The sequence below is a fragment of the Corvus hawaiiensis genome, chromosome 8 (genome assembly GCF_020740725.1).
Source record: "Corvus hawaiiensis isolate bCorHaw1 chromosome 8, bCorHaw1.pri.cur, whole genome shotgun sequence".
In the NCBI taxonomy this organism is placed as follows: domain Eukaryota; kingdom Metazoa; phylum Chordata; class Aves; order Passeriformes; family Corvidae; genus Corvus; species Corvus hawaiiensis.
The window spans coordinates 4,149,807-4,166,201 of NC_063220.1; the positions used below are offsets into that span (position 1 = coordinate 4,149,807).

A 16,395-nucleotide genomic window follows, 5' to 3' on the forward strand; every position below is an offset into this window, starting at 1 on the left:
ACTTCAAATGAATATAGGCATCTGCTGCAGCAGATTACTCACACTTACTCATCACAGCCTGGAGTTGTGTATTTGCCACGTGCGTGATGACTTGTAGCAATGAGAATGGTTGTGTGGGGGTCACGTTGGGGACATCAGGCTCCTTGTCCCTCCTCTGGTGGCCTTGCCAAACCAGCGTCCCTTCCACACACACCGAGTGGCACTCGGCCACGTCTCTGTGGGCTTGGGAGTAGTGAGACCTCAGCTGTGGACACAAACAGCCGTGTTTGTTTGCTGGTTACTCTCAAGGCTTTTGTTTTTCCTTTATTTTCACGTTCATGTAGTGAGGCAGTGCCTATAAAGTCGGGATTTTTCTCCTCAAATACATGAGGTGTTTGCAAGGGTGGGATAGGCACAAAAAACCCTGAACAATTCAAAATGCCCCAATAGGAGGTTCAGAAGAAAAGGCATCACAGCTTGGTTGTGTCCAGCAGATACAGAGGATCTGGTGTAGGAAGAATTTCAAACTCATGCAGATCTCGTTGCAAAGAGCGGCCCAAAATGATGGGTGTTAAGACCAAAATGTTTGGGGCAGAGGATGTCTCTGACCCTGGCACCTTCAGACATTACAGGCTGAATGTACAACAGCAAAAACAAACACCCACAGCTGGCACCAGATCTTCTAGGAAGACATACAATTTTTGTAAAAACCTGTCTGTAAGTTGCAGAGGTTGGGTTGGAAAGGTATTTGCAACCCCAACTCCTGTTTATTGAGTAAAGCTTTGAAAAATCAGTGCTGAATTCATTTCATGCAAGTGAAATTCTGGCCCTGAGCTTTTCTTCATAGGGCCTCCAAAGAGATGGATTTCACAGCAGTACATTCATTTAAGTCAGCTAGAAGCAATTTTAAAAATTAAACATTCAAAGATTTCAATTATTAAAAAACTACCCTTGCTGGCTTGTCAATCTTCATCTCCTAAATCATATTTATTTTAATTAGTTTGCAAAACTTGCTGGGATACCTGTGGTTTGCCCGGCAATTCTTTGACTTGGCTTGTTTGGAAGCTGTTTGGCAGTGGGTGGTTTAAAATTTTATCAGCATAAATATTATTATAGAATATTTACAGAATTTTAATATTAATGGTTTTACATTTAATTGCATGAGAGTAAAAATTAATTTTTCAAGTAGAAACCCATTTAATTGCCAGCATGCTGATTTTGTTCCATGAGTACCATTTAGTATAAGGCTTGTCCAGCATGGTTTTGGTATAGAGATTTTGCTATTTCAAGTATTTTGGCTTGTCAATTTGTATATTATTGCTGGGCACACATTTATTTGCCTGGCTGGTTCTATTTTATATTAATTTTAGGGGTTTGTTGTTGGGGAAGATGAAACAGGAAAGCCTTGGAAATATGATTGCCTGACAAAAGATTTTGGGAATATGAAAACTACAGGCAACATCGAAATGAAAGCCACTTTTGAAATACCAGGTCTTAGTTACTGAACAACTAGAAAACAATGGTATGGCCACTGAAGTAATCCCCTCTTGATGGAACAATACCCTCTGCTTGCAAACAGGTCCAAGGGTCAGAGCAGACCCTACTAGCTCAGCAGAAGGGGTCCAAAGAGTAGTTTTTAGAAGTTAAGATGTAACACTCTATTGTAATATAAGAACTCTTATAGGCTGTATGTAAATGCTATAGGATTTGTATCTTGTATTAGATTGGTTAGTGACAATTAGAATATTCAGTACAGAAGATGATTTATTGTATTGTAACCAGGACTTCAGACACTTCTATTCATTCTTCCTCTCTTCCACTTCTACTCTTGCTCCTACTCTCTCTCTCTCTCTCTCTCACCCGTTCACTCTTTTGCTCTCTTGGGCCTGCTCAGAGCTGAGTCTACCAGCTCTGAGCAGTGCCCCAATACCCACGCCCTTTACAATAAACCGGCTGTGTCCCAAGACCTGCCTATAGAGATCTCTCGTCTCCATCCGTCACCGTCTACGTCCGGCCGTCCCGACAGGACCACAGAACACCCGTAACCTACAGTTTGTATTGCAGATAAATCAGGTTAGCCTGACAGCAGAAGAATAAAATGCTCAGCTGGAGCCAGGTCTATTGTAGATGATGATCATGTGAGCTCTGCTGGTGTTTGCTGGTCTCATCCCTAGAATGTCAGAGAACCATGGAAGAGTTCAGGTTAGAAGGGACATTAAATATCATCCAGTTCCAATCCCCCTGCCATGGGCAGGGACACCTTCCACTGTCCCAGGCTGCTCCAAGCCCTGTCCAGCCTGGCCTTGGACACTGCCAGGGATCCAGGGGCAGCCCCAGCTGCTCTGGGCACCCTGTGCCAGGGCCCCACCTCCCTCCCAGGGAACAATTCCTTCCCAATATCCCGTCCAGCCCTGCCTTCTGGCTGTGGAAAGCCATTCCCCCTTGTCCTGGCACTCCATGACCTTGTCCCAAGCCCCTCTTCAGCTCTCTTGGAGCCTCTTTAGGCACTGAAAGGGGCTCTAAGATCAATCCAGAGCCTTCTCCGGGCTGAACGACCCCAATTCTCTCAGCCTTTCCAGACAGGAGAGCTGCTGCATCCCTTCAATCTTCTTTGTGGCCCATCTCTGCCGCTGTGGGCTTGAGCTTGTGCTCACCAGCACCTGCCAACCTTCCTTGTTTACCTCAAATCACATGGGGTTTCCTAGATGTGGAAAAGCATCCTCAGAGACGAGGATCAAAGTGTCAGATTTATTTCACTTGTTGCTTGTTTAGCCTTCCATGATAGAGAAGCTTGGCCTTAAAATATTACAAGCAGCAGGTGCTGCTCAAACAGAATAAACCCAAACAGCCCCAGTTCTCAGCTGACCCACTGCCTGCTGGAGCCTGGGCAGGAAAAAGCCTGGCATCCCTCCATGCTTCCCATTCAGCACTCGCTGTGTGTTCTGCTGAGCTGGGATTCAGCCTCGTGTCCAACACACAGAAAGAAAAGTCAGGAAATTGTATCAGTGAAGGCAAGGCTGGAAGATGTTTTGTTGTTCTGGTGCTGTCATGCTCGTTTTGCCTTTGCTCAGTAGCCTGATGCTGTGGTTAGATAAGGAAAAGCTGATTGTTGGGACAGGAACCTGCCAAGGCTGTAGGAGATCTGCTTTTAATTCTCTGCTTTCATTCAGGTTTACTCTCTGTGTCTCTGGGCAAGTTGTTCAATCCCTCAGCTTTTCTTTTCGGATGCAAATGGAAAAGCGGGACACTTCCATGCATCACAAGAGACTGCATTTGATATTGAAGGTGTTCAGATAACCTTTGTCTAAAGCCAGTGCATCACATGATAAAAACCAAGTAATTAGTAATAATTCAAAAATCCGCCACATTAAGTGAATTTGAATTATATTTTGATTTTTGCATTTACTGTCTCTGAAAGGAATTGATTAATGTTGGCAATGGATACTGAGATTTTTCAGATAGGCTGCTTCTGAAAAGATATGGCTGGCATAAATTTTAAAAGGGATTATTACTGGGATGCACCTGAATCCAAAGGACCAGTGTCAAATCTGTGCCTCGTGATCTTTTTCCAGCATTGAGGAAGTTTGTGAGGCAGCAGTGGCACTTTGTGACAGAGGGTGATGAACTGGGGGTAACCTCGAACACTCGTGAATTGTCACGCAATGGCTTCTGTACGGCCTTGCCCTCTGCCAAGAAAGCTCAATAATTAATGCACTCTTTTCTGAATGCTGGCCTAGGACTTCCTTGCAACTCTGTCTCCTCATCTCTATAAACCCAACAAATATCTGTATTTTCTCCCAGGAGTGCAATGGTAGGTCCTGGGAGATTTATAGAGTGAAACCAGAGAAGCTTCTCTAGAACAACAGCAGGGACATCCTGAGTCTTGGAAAACATTACAGCTTTCTTTCAGCCTTTTTTAGACAGCTTTATTGTTCAGTGCTGATGGGCCCCAAAAAGATTGGATGTGACAGAAATCCCTGTCTGCAAATCCCAAACCCGAGGAGATGGATCTTGGTGTCACCAGGTAATCACACAGACAAAATTCCCCAATACTTCTTCTGGCACAAGGCTTTGCTTCAGCTGTCGTGCTCCTCTGATGGACTGCCACAAAAAAGGCTCAAATTTCCATGCCTACACAAATATGCCACGTGTGTATGGAGCTCCTCGATTCTGGGAAGTGCTGTTCTTGCTGCAGACAGGCTGGAGCATGGGCAACAAATCCAGCGGCTTCCTGGGGTCAGCAGCCCTCCTGTGCCACACACGGGTGGGAAAACTGCGGCTCTCAGGGAGATTTAGTGAGCTGGATGTTCTTCTGCTGGTCTGGAGCTGTAGAAGTGTCTGGGATCTGATGATGCTCGGTCAGAAGCCCTGAGCATTAGGCTTTGCTAGTTTTTTTCCGGATCCTCTGACCACAAGAACACACACAGAGTTCCCCTACCCCAGTGGGATTTTAGGCAGAAGGTGCCATTCCTCAGGGGAATCTGAATTTGCAGCAGCCTTCTCAATAGTATCAAAATCTGGGGGTTTTATGGCATTGAGGAGAAAAAAGGGGAAGGATTTCAGCCCCTGGAGGCAGCTTCGCATGGTAGTGCCCATGGGAGAAGGATCTGGTCTCCTGTGATATTTTTATGCTGCTTCTTCCTTACAGGCAGACAGAGTTAATAGTGTATGGTGTGTACCTTCCTACATTGCACTGATTTACCTCATCCATGACCCTCTGAGGTCCTTCTATCCTGCCAAGACTGGATGCAGTCCATTGGGATTTTAATTGCATTCTGCCTCTCCAAAGCATGTTACTTGCTGCTGCTCAAGATGGAAAATGTGCAGGACTACTTGTTTATGTTTTCCTTTGGGAGAAGTTTGAACTTTTGTAATGGTAGGGAGTGAGAAAATCAAAATATTTTAAATAAAAGTCCCAGCTTAGAAATGTTACTGTGACAGCAACGTTTTCTCATGCCAGTAAAGCGAGCATGTTCTTTTAAAACCTCCTATATGTAGCATGATTTTCTTACAAAAGTCTGTTACAGAGTCTGTCCACTGTTGTTGTGGTTTTATGTGACTTTAGTACTCTGTTTGAATTTCTTTGGCAGATGTTGAGCAGTGAGTACAGATGTGTTGTGTTTGTCCTCCTAATCTGATCTGTGCAGTTGAAGTGAAGTACTGTAGTACTGTAGTACTGTAGTACTTCAGAAGCAATGATGTTATTTGGTTAGTGGCATTGCCTCTTCTGGCCATTTAGCCTGATTTTGAGAGATGGCCAAGAACAGCAAAAAAACCAACCATGCAAAGCCCACACAAAAACCCCAACAAAACAAGCAAGCAAATAAACCCAGTAAAACCCCCAATATAATTTTGTGTTCATTGAATATGTACACTGCCACCAGCACTCTCCTTCAAACCCAGGACTTTTGCTCTTAAGCTTTCCTGTTTCTAGTAATTCAGAAAAAGCTATTTTCCTCTTTTTGGAGTTTTGCTGTTGGCCATTTTATAGAACCATAGACAGGTTTGTGTTGGAAGGGACCTCCAGTCCCACCCTGTGCCATGGGCAGGGACACCTTCCACTGTCCCAGGCTGCTCCAAACCCTGTCCAGCCTGGCCTTGGACACTTCCAGGGATCCAGGGGCAGCCCCAGCTTCTCTGGGCACCCTGTGCCAGGGCCTCATCCCCCTCACAGGGGAGAATTTCTTCCCAATATCTGATCCAAAGCTACTTTCTTTCATCACCCTTGTCCTGGCACTCCATGTCCTTGTCCAAAGTCCCCCTCCTTCTTTTTTGTCAGCTCCTTTCTTTGCCAGAAGTAAATCTGCCTTTCTTCAACTTAAGAATACAGAGAAGCTGAGGGAAGAAAATAAAATTCTTTGCAAGAGTCAGTAGAAACTTATCCAGCATGCTGAAGTCACTGTTTATTTTGTTGTGTGTCATTCATCATTTTACAGCCAAATTCTAGAGATGCCAGCACGGCACTTCTCAGCTCTCCAGTAAATCTCCTACCCCAGGAGCCCTTCTACTGAAAGGCTGACAATTAGGATTTTCAGAGTGCTGCTAACTTGTTACAGTTGTTTACCAAATACTAAAGTTGTGTGCATTACAAGTGATAAATGTACCCTTCTTTTCACTATGATAACAAAAAGTTCGGTCTGCTTGGCAATAGTCAAGATTTTTCCATTTAATCTAACATGAATGGCAAAATCTATTCACTGAAGGGGGCTGGTGAAAGAGCTGCAAAGGACTGGTTTAGTGTCTAAAACAGAGCTGGGTTTGTTCAGATTTTTTTTGGTTTGTTCCAAAATCTTAATTTTTTTTACTTTTGGGGGCATTAGTATAGAACGTCCTGAAGTGATTTTCCAAATCCTTCTAAATACTTACCTCATCTTTCTTTGTAGGTGCGTAAAAAAAAATCCCAGAACTCTATTGTCTGTTTTGTACAAGGCTTGGTGAACTGGAGCTGATGGCTTTACTCTTGTTCCATCCTTGTCCCTTTTCGGTCTTCATTAGAAGCCTGACTCTCTTTAGTGAGCACATAAAGGCTGGTTTGTCCCTTCAAACACAGGCACAGTGGGTTTGATGTGTGTGTGTGCTCAGAGGTAGTTTGCTAGAATTATTAAATTATTTGAGTTTAGGTTATTGATTTAGTTCATTTTAAAAGAAAAAACAAAACAAACTGAAGTTGTATTTGTACAGGAGCAGTACAAGGAGAAGTTTTTAGGTGTGTCTGTCCTTCCAGGTACTCCTGATCTCCAGTATTTACACTCTGATGCTTCTCCAATACCTGCCCCAAAGGCGCCTGTTCTTCTCTCCAGTGCTGAGAGCTTTCCTTGCCCTGGTTTGACTCCCAGCCGTGGGAATGTAGCTTAGCCAAGAACCTGTGCTGAAGAAGGGCAGCTCTAGAGCCCTGCTGGTTGCACTTGATCAGTTTATATCCATAAATATGGAATTTAATCATCCTGGACTAACTTCACGGTACAAACGTTCCTCCAAGCCACAACTCTCCTCCCAGTGCCTGCCTGACCAGGTGTTAGGGGGAAAAACAAATCACTGCTGCTCTTCCTGAGTAACAAATCTGAGAGGAGAGGTGGGCATTACCTTCTCCAGCCTTGCCCAGGCCTGTACACACATTTCCATGGCTAATGCCCAAGCAGGGTGAAACTCCATGGCTTTAACTCCAGGGTACAGGAAGCAGAATTATACATCTCCTCCTACTCTTCTTTAGATGGATGCACACAAGGCATAACTGAAGTATTTGGCTTTTTTAGATGAAAGGAGATTTTGCTGTAAATCAGATAACATTAGAAAAATCAGCTATTGGGGATTGATCAGGATGTTGTAGGAGTGCAGTAGTCCTGTGATCAATTATCTCACTGTCCCTATCTCTTGCTAATAAATACAAGAATAACTGCAGGCTCCAGTTATTCTTCTATTGAAAGAAATGGAAATTTTGCTGGTTGAAATTCACAGATGTCTCATCCTCGAGGATTTATTACTTTTTTCCTATCTTCTCTGATAATAATAGCAGAACTAATAAATGCTCTGCAGCTGAAAAGATGATCTTTGAACACTGCATAAATCTGTTCTAGATAAGCCATTTATCCCAAACTCTGCATATAAAAGGAGAGGAGAGCAGCAAGTCTCTCACCTCCTGGAATCCCAGAATATTATCTCACTGGGATTTTGCTCCTATTTGCTAGGCTTTTTGAATTTTCTGTTGAATCCAGATTGGCATGACTTTGCCAAATGGGATTTCCACTGCTAGCAGCTTTATAAGCTTGATTATATTAAATAGTGTGCAGTCATTCTAAGTTATGAAAAGTAACTTATTTATTCTCTGTCTTTTTCAAGGAGTAACTGGGTGACCTCTTACAGAGTGCTGGTGAGCAATGACAGCCACGCGTGGACTGCTGTCAGAAACGAGTCTGGAGATGTGGTGAGTAGAATGAAACATGTTTTATGAAGAAGAGCAGAGGTAGGAAAGCAGGGACTGGCCACAGATTACTCAGTGTACGACTTAAAGGCAGCATTTCTCAGTGGTCCCATTGATTTTAAGAGCAAATCCCAAGGTACAGAAATGGACACAGAATTGTCCCGGGGGAACGGGGAGACTGCACTCATCAAAGAGCAGTTCTGGCCTGAGCCACCATCAGCCTGGACCTGGAAGGTGATTTTATATTTTTATTATCTGTTCCGATTTGGCCAAATTTAGAAACACATCCTCTGAGAGAAGGCAGGCTACAACCATCCCTCCCCCACCAGGTTAGGGAAAAAAATGAATTTTCCTCAAAGGAAAGTGAAAGAGATAAAAACTATTTATTTAACAAACACACAGGAAAAGGGATAATGATGCTAAATGATAAAACCTCTCGCTCTGCTGAGAGAAACCTGGGAAAATTCAGAGTCCTTTTGTAGATCTATCTCCCCCTCCTTGGAGCTGGGATGGGGTGGTGGGCCCACCTCCAGGGCCACGGCCTCAGTAGAAAGTCCTCCCAATGTATTTTGATGTTGAAACAGTCCAGCAGAGAGAAAAGGAAAAAACGAAGTCCCAGGAAAACATAAGTTCAACTCTCTGGAGGAAAAAGAGCTGAGGAAAAAAAAAACTGCCCAAAGCTGGCTGGAAAGAAAAGCAAGCCGGGTGCTTCCCTTCCCTCCCGCTCTCCTGCCACAAAAAAGTCTCTATCTCTGTGTGACCTTGAACAAGCTGCAAACTGCTTTGAAAAAGTTTTGCTCAGTTTTTCCTCCCCCCTCTCAGGCTCAGTTAAAAGGCATAGAAAGGCACAGGAATTAATTTCTGGCATAGGCAGCGATATGGGATACACATCACAAAGTCACCCCAAGACATTACCAGAACCGCTAAGAGACATTTTGAAGCACTGATGTTGCCACTTCCCCGTGTTTGGCCTGCCCAGATTTTCGAAGGGAACAGTGAGAAGGAGATCCCAGTGCTGAACATGCTGCCGGTGCCGCTGGTGGCGCGTTACATCCGCATCAACCCCCGCTCCTGGTTCGAAGAGGGCAGCATCTGCCTGAGGCTGGAAATCCTGGGCTGCCCCTTGCCAGGTAAGAGCCTTTATCAATTGCTGTTGGCATGGCTGCTGTGCCAAGACTCAAAAATTTCATTTCCTTTGGATAGCTTTGCTTTTGGTATAAAATTTCTCTTTAGTGAGTAGAGTCACGCAAAAAGAAACAGAAATATCTGCCCAAGCCAACAGACAGGGTAACTTTTGATCTGCAAGCCATAGTATCTGTAAGTGCCTTTATTAATAAAACAAGATTGCATGGATGATCTAACAAGATTTTCTTTGTTGTTTGGGCTTAAATGCAGTGCAACAAATCTTCCTGAGTGCACATGTACAATGGAGGCAATAGGATTATGTATTGGGAAAGCTGGTTGCAGATGTCTCAAGCTTCTAAGGCAAGAAATTACAATTACATAACCTGATTTTTAATTTTTTTATTTTTTCTTCACTATATAGGCCATAGGACTTCCCTGAAATATTTTGAAGGCAAATCCTTTTGCTGAACTCGTACTTAGCTTTCAGGGAGGAAGGAGGGGAGTAGGGGGTGAAAGGAATTTCTAGGATATTTCAGCATATTAAATCCAGCATCATCCCTGGTAAGTCCAAAGTGAAGGGAAATTGTCCTATGTTATGCAAGGCTACTAAAAAAAGCCAAACCAAAATCCTTCAATACTGCAAATTCTGGCAAAGCCATGATTCTGCTAAGCACATTGTGAATAGTCTTGTGGGGGGTTAATGTCTTCGTTTCTGTGTGTACATGTACATAAATGTTGAAAAAAACCTCTTTTCTCAAATCTTTTCTAAGTTGCTCACTACTCACTCCACACCTCTCATCTGCTTTTTTTGGTTGTTTTTGATCTCAGATTCTGGCACCATGGGGATTTTTTTGCCAGAGTCTATGAATAGTGTTTTAAGAAATACTAGAGACAGAAAAAACTGCCTTTCCATTGGTGCTTTAATTGTTCCTGCCTCTGTTCAGAACTTGCTGCCTCCAGTTCCTCTGGTCATGTAGGGTCTTCACATGCCAAGGAGACATAGCTTGATTTTTGTCCTTTGGATATTTAAACACTCAGGAAAAAAAAAAAAACAACAAACCTTTTGGGGCATGGAAGGGATAATTCTCTGCCAAAGAGAAGTGTGGGGCAAGTATTGTCATAAAATTCAGTCTGTAGTTGTGTTATCAAGAAGCACTGAAATTTAGCAGCATGTAGATAACTGCTGTGAGTGGGTAAAAAATGCATCCTGGACTTGATGGCAGTGACCAAAGGTGCCCTGTGCATGTGAACTTCCCTGTTTTTGGGAGGATTCTGATTTCTTTTAGCTGTGGGTTTAGAACACTGCACCTCTGTGGGTTGCTTGTTTGCCATTGTGATGGGCAATTCCACAGACAATATTCCCCCTCAGCTCTTGAAGGAACTCTCAGCAGTGATTTATCCCAAATTCCTGTGGGTTTGCAGAGGATCCACTCTCTATAAACCAGGGTGTGAGGCTGAAGGGAAAGGAACCTTTCTTCAGCACCATGACTTTTTACTGGCACACAGGACACACACAGAGGGTTCCAGGGAATGACAGAGATGGCACCCAAACTGTTTTGTAGGGTAATTTCTAGGGAAATCTTCATGATCCCTTTCTGTTCCCTAAAACTGCATCTAAACAGGAAAAAGCAAACATGGCAGTATTTGGAAAGGTGATTTTTGTTAAGTGCAGCAGTTTTTTACTCTGGATTCTTACTGGATTTGCACCCATCCAGGGCCAAATTCTGCTTGGCAGTGTTGGCATTGGTTACCCTTCAGCTTCACGGGGCTGTGTCAGTGGGTGAAGCTGGGAACACATCAGCACTTTCACCACTGTCCTGCTGAGTGCTCTTCCAGCTTTTCACAGATCTTGGATTCGCATGGAAGCAGCATCAGTGCGTCCTCCTGGTAGTCATTTATTGAGTTAATTGCCGGCAGTGGCTGATTCAGTATATTCCTGAAAGAAAATACCAGAATCATTCATTGAGAAACACAATGGGAGTGGGGTGTGTTCATTCAAAATGTAATTGGACTGAAGAACTAATAGGTTTTGATAAGTGCTGACCCATCTTTTTAGCTCAGAAAGAGCTGGCATTTCTTTCTCCTTGCTCATTTTGTTCCTCGCACGCAAGGCGCCCGGAACAAAGCTGTTCCTCAGGTTCCAGAAGCCTTTCCATGCACGTTTTCTTCCTGTAGGATGGGGCTTTTTTTTTTTGCAGCTCCCTCTAAGTGGTTTCCTCACCACTTCTTGGTGCCATTTTGCTCATTCCAACTTAAATATCCAGTTGGTTTGGCTGCGGGAGCATTGGCTTTGTGCTGCTCTAACACTTTGTCTTGACTGTGGGACTGGAAATCAAAGGCTCTTCTTTTCTGACCGCTTCTTTTTCCATAAAAATGACCAATTTTCCTAAATTCTCCAAAATCAGGAAGTGGAGCTCTGTTAGTTCACTCACCTCTAGCCTTTCCAAAGCCCAGAGACACAGGGAAATACCTGTGGGGAAATACCCCAACAGCTAAAGGAGGGTGAGAGGAAAGAAACCCAATTTTCAGGAGCATTAATTCCTTTTCATGTCTTCTAGACTTGTAATTTTAAGGTTTACTTCTTTATTAGTCCCTGAATATATTAAACCATTTGCATTCAGTCTGTGCTCTGTATCAGCTTTCCATCAAGCAGGCTCACGAGGGAGGGTAATAAAGGAATAAGGAGAAAGGATAAAAGATAAAGAAAAAACCTGACTAAGATATTAATATTCTAGGAGAGGTTGTTAGCACTGTCAGAATGAGATGGAAATGGTTAAAGACAGCTAGAACCCATTCCTGTGGGCAGGGCTCTCTCCATAAAACCTGCTGCATGTGGTAGATGCACCAAAAATCAGATAAATCATGGGAAAACACTATTTGGACAATTGGAACAGAGAAGTCACTGCTTGTCTACTCAGTATTATGTAAGATAATTGTAATTTTTATCAGTGAAATGCTTATCGCTTATCCATAACGTACATTTTTGTTGTGCCATAGACTAGTTTGGACAAACAACCTTTTCTAGACTGTTACAGTAGCTCTAATAAAATAAAAACCCCCCTGTGTTATCCAGCTGTGACAGTGCTGTCATTTGGGCAACAGGAGGGATTTGCTGCTTCACCAAGGGAAGGACACTTCTCCCCGGAGGAAAAACACCAGAAAATCCTACCTATAGCAACAATCAGTGCTGCCATGTCTCACTGGGCAAAAAGAGGACAAAAACTACAAGCATTTAATTCCCTCTCTGCTTTCCAAAAATGCTGGGTATTTACACAGATGGAGACTGACACACACAATCTTTTGCAATTGCCTCAGAGGGATGGATGTGCTTTCCTTGCCTTTTCTTTCCCAAACCTAAGGAAGGTCAAAAAGGAATTGCATATGATCAAAAGTACCCAGAGATGGGAGAGAGAAAATTGGTTGAGTTCTTCATGCATTTATTTATATTCAAGTATTCAAGGCATGAGGCAATTATTTTAATGGAATAAATTTGTGATGAAATTTAATTTTTAATAGTTCTTATATAGAAAACTATCACTGGTACCATGATTATGCCATTACTTTGAACCCAAGATAAAAAATGAACTTTAACAACTCTGTAATGGAGTACTGTGTGTTGCAGTGGCTTCAGTCTTATTTTTATTGCTTCTCTCTTAGTGCCAGGCTAGCTGGTCAAGTCTAGACTTGTGTTCATTTTTTGATAAAAATGTGGCTTTCTGCAAATATCTTTCATTATAAATGGTCATGTAAACAGCACTTCTAAATCCAGCAAACTACTTCTGAGAGTAAAAGGAGAAATTAATCAATTTATAGTTGAAAACAATTATTTCATTGCTGATTTCATGTGTGATGTTAATGCTCACAAGGCTGCCATGAAATAGATCATGTGGAAAAAAACTTAGGATCACCTGATGTGGCTGCCAGCAGATTTATTTCAAGATTGCACATGTACTGTCTGTGAGATGTTCAATTTAGTGAAGACAAGTCAAATTCACTTAAATTACATGGAAATTAAAAAAAATCAGTCATTTGCAAAATAGCACATTGAGGTTTTAAGGCAGTCTAAAGGATTTGGATCAGAACATTCTTTCTATCAAAAGCTTCTCTCAATCACTTGCATTGCCTTCATTATGTCCTGCATTTGGAGCACCACTTCTGAGAAGCTGAAACCCACTGGAAGCATCAGGGCTCCACTGGCTGAGGTGCTGTAGAGCTGTAATAAGTGAAAATCCCCTTTTATTCATCAACTGCCGAGCAACTGATCCTTTCTGGAACTTTTTTATGGGCAGTTTTCAGAGCCCTCATGCTGCAAAGTAGTTGGGCATTAACCTACTTGGAGTTCTGCATCCAGCCCTGGGGTCCCCAGCACAGGAAGGACAAGGAGCTGCTGGAGAAAATCCAGAGGAGGCCTCAGAGATGATCAGAGGGATGGAGCAGCTCTGCCATGAGGAAAGTCTGGGAGAATTGGGATTGTTCTGCCTGGAGAGGAGAAGCTTTGGGGTGATGTAATTGTGACCTTCCAGTAGCTGAAGGAGCCGACAAGAAAGAAGGAAAGAGACTTTGGACACGGGCCTGGAGTGACAGGACAGGGGGGAATGGCTTCCCACTGCCAGAGGGCAGGGATAGATGGGATTTTGGGAAGAAATTCTTCCCTGTGAGTGTGGTGGAGCCCTGGCACAGGGTGCCCAGAGCAGCTGTGGCTGCCCCTGGATCCCTGGCAGTGTCCAAGGCCAGGTTGGACGGGGCTTGGAGCAGCCTGGGACAGTGGAAGGTGTCCCTGCCCATGGCAGAGGTGGCACTGGATGGACTTTGAGGTCCCTTCCAAACCAGGCTGTTCTGTGGCCCTATGAACCTATGATTTAACAGCTTTAGTCACTTGTCCATCCTTACAAAGAATAGAAGGATGAAGGGAACAAGGTGCATCTACCAGCAAACTTCATCACTTCTACCAGTGGTGCAACTATAGATTATTACCAATATATCCCTCTGTATAAATGTGAGTGCCACAGTTCTGCACGATCTTTTCTCCTTGGAAGAAAAAGAGACTTTCTGTGCAATTTCTGCGAATAAATCAGTATATTTCTATTATAACCCTTCTGTGGTTTGAGTTTCTCAATCTCTTATTCTCTCTTTTATTAAAAAAAATTTTTTTTGCTAAAGTGGATCCATCCAGCTGTGCACAAGCCTTGTTTGCCTTTCTACATTTTAGCTTTTAATGTTCTAATCTGTATTCCTGTTGCAGCAGAAATCCAGTGATCCAAGCAGGCTACAGCAGAGCCTGGCAAAATATGAGTGTTAATTCCCTAGGGAACTGTCAAATTGAGCTCTGTTGTTGAGGAAGGGCCAGAGATACAATCATTCTCACTGCACAATTTTTTTAAGTTTCCACCAGCTCTACAGCATTCACAGTTATTCCCATGATATTAGTGTTTGATGTATGGAAAAAGAGCCAGGCTTTGACAGGAATGGGATTAAAGTATCAGGGAAAAAAAAATCAGTTGCTGTATATTTTGGCTTGTGGTGATAGAGAAAACCTTCAACATCCTGGCAGTTTTATGATGTTTATTTTTATATTTTTACAACGTGGGGATATTTTTTCAATTATGAAGATATTCTGTGGGGCATTAAACACATTGTCTCTTTTGAGAAGATGTGGGGGGTTTTTTTATGATTTCCATTTCTCATCCATTAGTATATTAATGAATAATTTCTACAAATTAGCATGGGTTTTGATGAGACAAGATTTTTTTTGGACATTTTTCAGTTGTATTTGTAGAGCAGCCTTCATGTGACCTTCCAACATCTCTACTGTAGATTAGGAAATGGAAGTGGAAACAAGGATGGGTCCTGTTACTGTGAAGCTTAATGGAACTTGCATGTTTCATTACATAAATAACTTAAATAGTGCAAAAGACCCCCCAAAAATTTAGAATTTTATGGGAATATTTAGTGGGTTTAATGTCAGAAATATGAAACTTGAAAATGTTGTAAAGTATTTTGCAGTGTTACGGGTTTTCCATAACTTCATTAAGGGTTTGTTGCTGTGGGATGGTGCCTACGTGCTCGTCTGACAGAATTATTCTTTTTTCCCCCCAAAAAAGGCACAACTGGCAGGTGATAATGTTTAAAACCATTTTCCTTCTCCTGAGACCATGTCTTTTTGTGTTGCAATGAGACAGGATGATACTTAGACTTTTTCATATTTCACTTTTCCCCCAATAATTTTAAACCAATGAAGATGATTTTGTGTGAAGGCAAACAATTTTTCATGGAAGCCTGACAGCCACTGGCTTGACAAATGATTACTCAAAATTCCAGACATCCCAGATGTGGCCACTTAAGGAATGTGTCTGATGTTTTCCAACTAGACTTTTTGTCTCTGAAAAGAAATCAAAATAGATTAGGCTAGGAGCACATTTATCAGGAACTTCAAAGCTGAGCCATAAGAGTCTTGGCCTGGTTTTTATTTCCAGGTGAAGGGCCTGGAATGCCAAGGAGACAAAAGATTCATTTCTAACCGCATATCCTCCTTTGGTGCTTCAAAATGCACAAATTATAAATAATAGCCATAAATAAGTGAATAAGTAAATTTTTAAGCGACAAAGGCCTCTGACTTGCACAAGAACTGTTTTGGAAGATAATTGGGAATGTTTAATATGCACAGTTGTTCCTTTCCATGTTTCACAAGCAGCGCATAGGCTTGGAAAATACTCATCAGGAAAGCTAAAATTCCTTGCAATAGTAAATTAATCAAGTGGACACAGAATATTTACTGTGGCTTTTTCCTCTAATTTGATTTTTCTCCTACTCTTTTAACTTGCATCTGACTCATCATTTCCCAATGACTTTTCCCCTCCTCTGCAGCTTAAGGCTGCCCTTCTGCTTTTCTGTTGAAGTTGAGTTTTGTGTGCAGAGGAGCTGTCTGGAAAGCTGATGCCTCCTCCTTGCTTTTGTTTGGATCTGTATGAATTGATTTGTGCAGTGATTAGAAATATTTAAAATCAGTTGGGTTTTGAGTTTTGCTTATAGAAAACCTGTTTTAAGTACACACAGGACTGTGAGATTCAGATTGCCACGTTCCTTACATGCATTGTGCCAAAGCACCTCCACATTTGAAATTCCTAAGCAGGTGAAAACACTTCTATTTCTTTTCTCAGATCCAAATAATTATTACCACAGAAGAAATGAAATGACAACCACTGATAATCTGGACTTTAAGCATCACAACTACAAGGAAATGAGGCAGGTAGGCAGAGGCTGGTGTGTGATGGAGGGTGGATGAGTGCAGGCTTTTCAGCCCCGTGGAATCCGAATTCCAGCTCTTGAAAATATTATTAAACTCTGTCTGCAATATGTTTTAAAATATTTTCCCT

The 16,395-nt window shown here is 42.4% G+C and overlaps 1 protein-coding gene across 1 annotated transcript in view; it reads left to right on the forward strand.

The window, feature by feature from the left end:
* Positions 1-16,395, forward strand: part of CPXM2 (carboxypeptidase X, M14 family member 2) — a 68,611-nt gene that overhangs the window by 34,434 nt on the left and 17,782 nt on the right. Inside the window, exons 4-6 of the mRNA XM_048311543.1 lie at positions 7,816-7,900; positions 8,877-9,027; positions 16,180-16,268. Of these exons, the coding sequence (XP_048167500.1) occupies positions 7,816-7,900; positions 8,877-9,027; positions 16,180-16,268 (325 nt within the window). The remainder of the gene's footprint in view (positions 1-7,815; positions 7,901-8,876; positions 9,028-16,179; positions 16,269-16,395) is intronic.